Source organism: Propithecus coquereli, unplaced genomic scaffold (assembly GCF_000956105.1).
Source record: "Propithecus coquereli isolate 6110/MARCELLA unplaced genomic scaffold, Pcoq_1.0 Scaffold403, whole genome shotgun sequence".
NCBI lineage: Eukaryota > Metazoa > Chordata > Mammalia > Primates > Indriidae > Propithecus > Propithecus coquereli.
This window is the reverse complement of record NW_012149764.1, coordinates 2,963,306-2,965,550: the sequence shown is the minus strand read 5'-3', so window position 1 is coordinate 2,965,550 and position 2,245 is coordinate 2,963,306. Positions and strand designations below refer to the sequence as shown.

Sequence of the window (2,245 nt, the reverse complement as noted above, 5' to 3'; positions counted from 1 at the left end):
TGGGCTAACCTGGGGGTGAAGTGGAGTGCTGGCTGAGAATGCCACAGAGTACAGCAATCAAGCAATCACCTAGCCCAAGGACCAGACTCAAAATAAAGAGAACAGATAGAAGTAGAGAAGAGCCCCAGTATAAACCATTTAGCTGTATCTCCTTAACTCCTCAGTGTTTTAGAGCAGTAGACAGAGAACAGGAACCATGAATGCAAGCTTTACCTACTGTCAATAGGTTTCTCATCACTGTACATGGGATCTTCTGGTTCTTTCCTTCCTAACCGTCTATGTCCATCAATGACACGGCATCTCTGACCCTTATGTGCAACCAATCACCACTCAGGAGGGGTAGAAATCTAAAAGATGATAAAATGGACTGGCCATCTAATACAGGAGCCAGTGCAAAATTAAACACATCAACATGACCCAGGAAGCTTCCAAGACCAACCACAAATCCTCTCCTTCGATTTACAGACAGGTTTTTCCTTTCTTAACTGACTCTCCCAATTTGGGATAGCCAGACGGAAGCTTTTAAACACACGTCTTATTCCAGGGGGACAGTTGAAAACCGGCGCCATTTAATGCGACGTAGGTTTAAATGGGACCTATTTTTAACCCATCTACCTTTCTAGGGCAAAAAGTGAGCTCGGAATCCTGTAGTTTAGCGCTTGTCACCGACCCTTTTCTAAAGTCATGGCAATTAGGCCCATGACTGTTAAAAATCTATCTCAAAGCTCCTGTCCTGCGCACATCAATCACAGTCACGGCTGAAAACAAACACAGAATTTTTTTTTTAATTCTTTATCCACACCCAAGGAGAAGTGTGAGGGCAGCCGAGAAATCATGGCGACAGGAACAGCCGGTGCCCAAGGAGGACAGCTGCTCCTGAGACGGCTTTGGGACAGAGCAGGAAACCAACCAGTGGTATTCTTCTCTCCAAATGTCTCTCCATCAGCTCATGCACCACATGTTGGTCCAACAAACTGGTTTTCTCCTTTGAGAGGTTTATGGCGAGAGCAAGAGGGACTCAAGGGAAGCGAGGGGGCGATGCCAGGGATTTGTTGCAACACAGAAAACTAGAAAACGTGTAGCTGTTTACTACAAACGCCCCGGAGACGCCGAGCGCAGCGTGCAGCTGAGCGCTCCCCACCTGGCCCGACCCCGCCTCCCCACACCGCTCGGCGCGTTCGGATATAGGGGCGACGCGCCACCCGCCCTCCCCGACGCGCTAGCGGGACCCCGAGGCCCCCAGCGCGCCGGCCACCCGGGCATCAGCTCCGTCTCCCCTCGGCCCCCGCGCCCACACTGCCCAGCCCAGTTACCTCGGAGGCCCGGGTTGTCGTCTCTAGCCCGAATCTTTCGGATTTTGACGGGGCGCCCGCTCAGGGTAGACAGGACCAGACGCTGGCGCAAGAAGTTGCACCCCGCGTAGCTGAGGCAGTGCGTCTGGGTCGCCATGTGCGCGCCCTCTGCAAAGGCGCGGGCAGTCCGGGAGCTGCGACTTCAGACGGACGCGGAGGGCGCAACCCGAGCGGCGGGGGGATACAACGGCGGTGGCGGCCCTAGCTGCCTCCCGCAGCCCCACAGCCCCCGGCGCGTCCACGTGGTTTGGAACAGGAAGACGGAGAGACTAGACACCGGGTCAGAGGGGAGCGAGGAGGAGCCAGTGGCCGCCTCCCCTCCTCCCCGCCTGGCTGGGGGGGGGGCGGCCTCTGCACCGGGCCACGCTGCTATTGGCTAGCGCAGGATCAGGGTGGTGCCCGCGCCACGCCGCTATTGGCCCGCGCTGGAGCTGGGCGGTGCACAATATGAGCTACCATTGGTCCGTAGTGAAGCTGGGCGGTGCCCGGGCCCCGGCAACAGCGCACGGCTGGAGGGAACGCGGGAGGACGGGGGTAACCAAGAGTCGCCTGCCCCGGTAGTCTGCTAGAGGTCTCTCCCCGCGTGGGGGCAAGGGGAGATGGCGGACTGGGGTTGAGTGCCTTCTACGTGCCGGGTGCTTAGCATCACTGTTTGCGGCGACGGAAGGGATAAGGATGGCATTACCTCCCCCGCCTTTTTCTTAATAGATGAGAAAGCTGGGTTGGGGCGCTTACCCTGTTGCAGGCACTGTGCTGAGCGCTGCGGGCGCGGTTGCCTCGCTCCCCGCTGTAACTCTGAGAGGTAACGCCATCCCGTCTTACTCCTGGGGACAGGCTCGAGGAATAGTGGAAAGCTGACCGTGGCAGCCTGTCCTGGGACCCAAGTCTTCTGG

At 57.4% G+C, this 2,245-nt stretch overlaps 1 protein-coding gene across 1 annotated transcript in view; it reads right to left on the bottom strand.

The window, feature by feature from the left end:
- The window catches only part of RCL1 (RNA terminal phosphate cyclase-like 1), a 73,627-nt gene extending 71,910 nt beyond the window's left edge, over window positions 1-1,717 (bottom strand). Inside the window, exon 1 of the mRNA XM_012652883.1 lies at window positions 1,314-1,717. Within this exon, the coding sequence (XP_012508337.1) occupies window positions 1,314-1,449 (136 nt within the window). The 5' untranslated portion in view covers window positions 1,450-1,717. The remainder of the gene's footprint in view (window positions 1-1,313) is intronic.
- Between the last annotated feature and the right edge of the window lie 528 nt (window positions 1,718-2,245).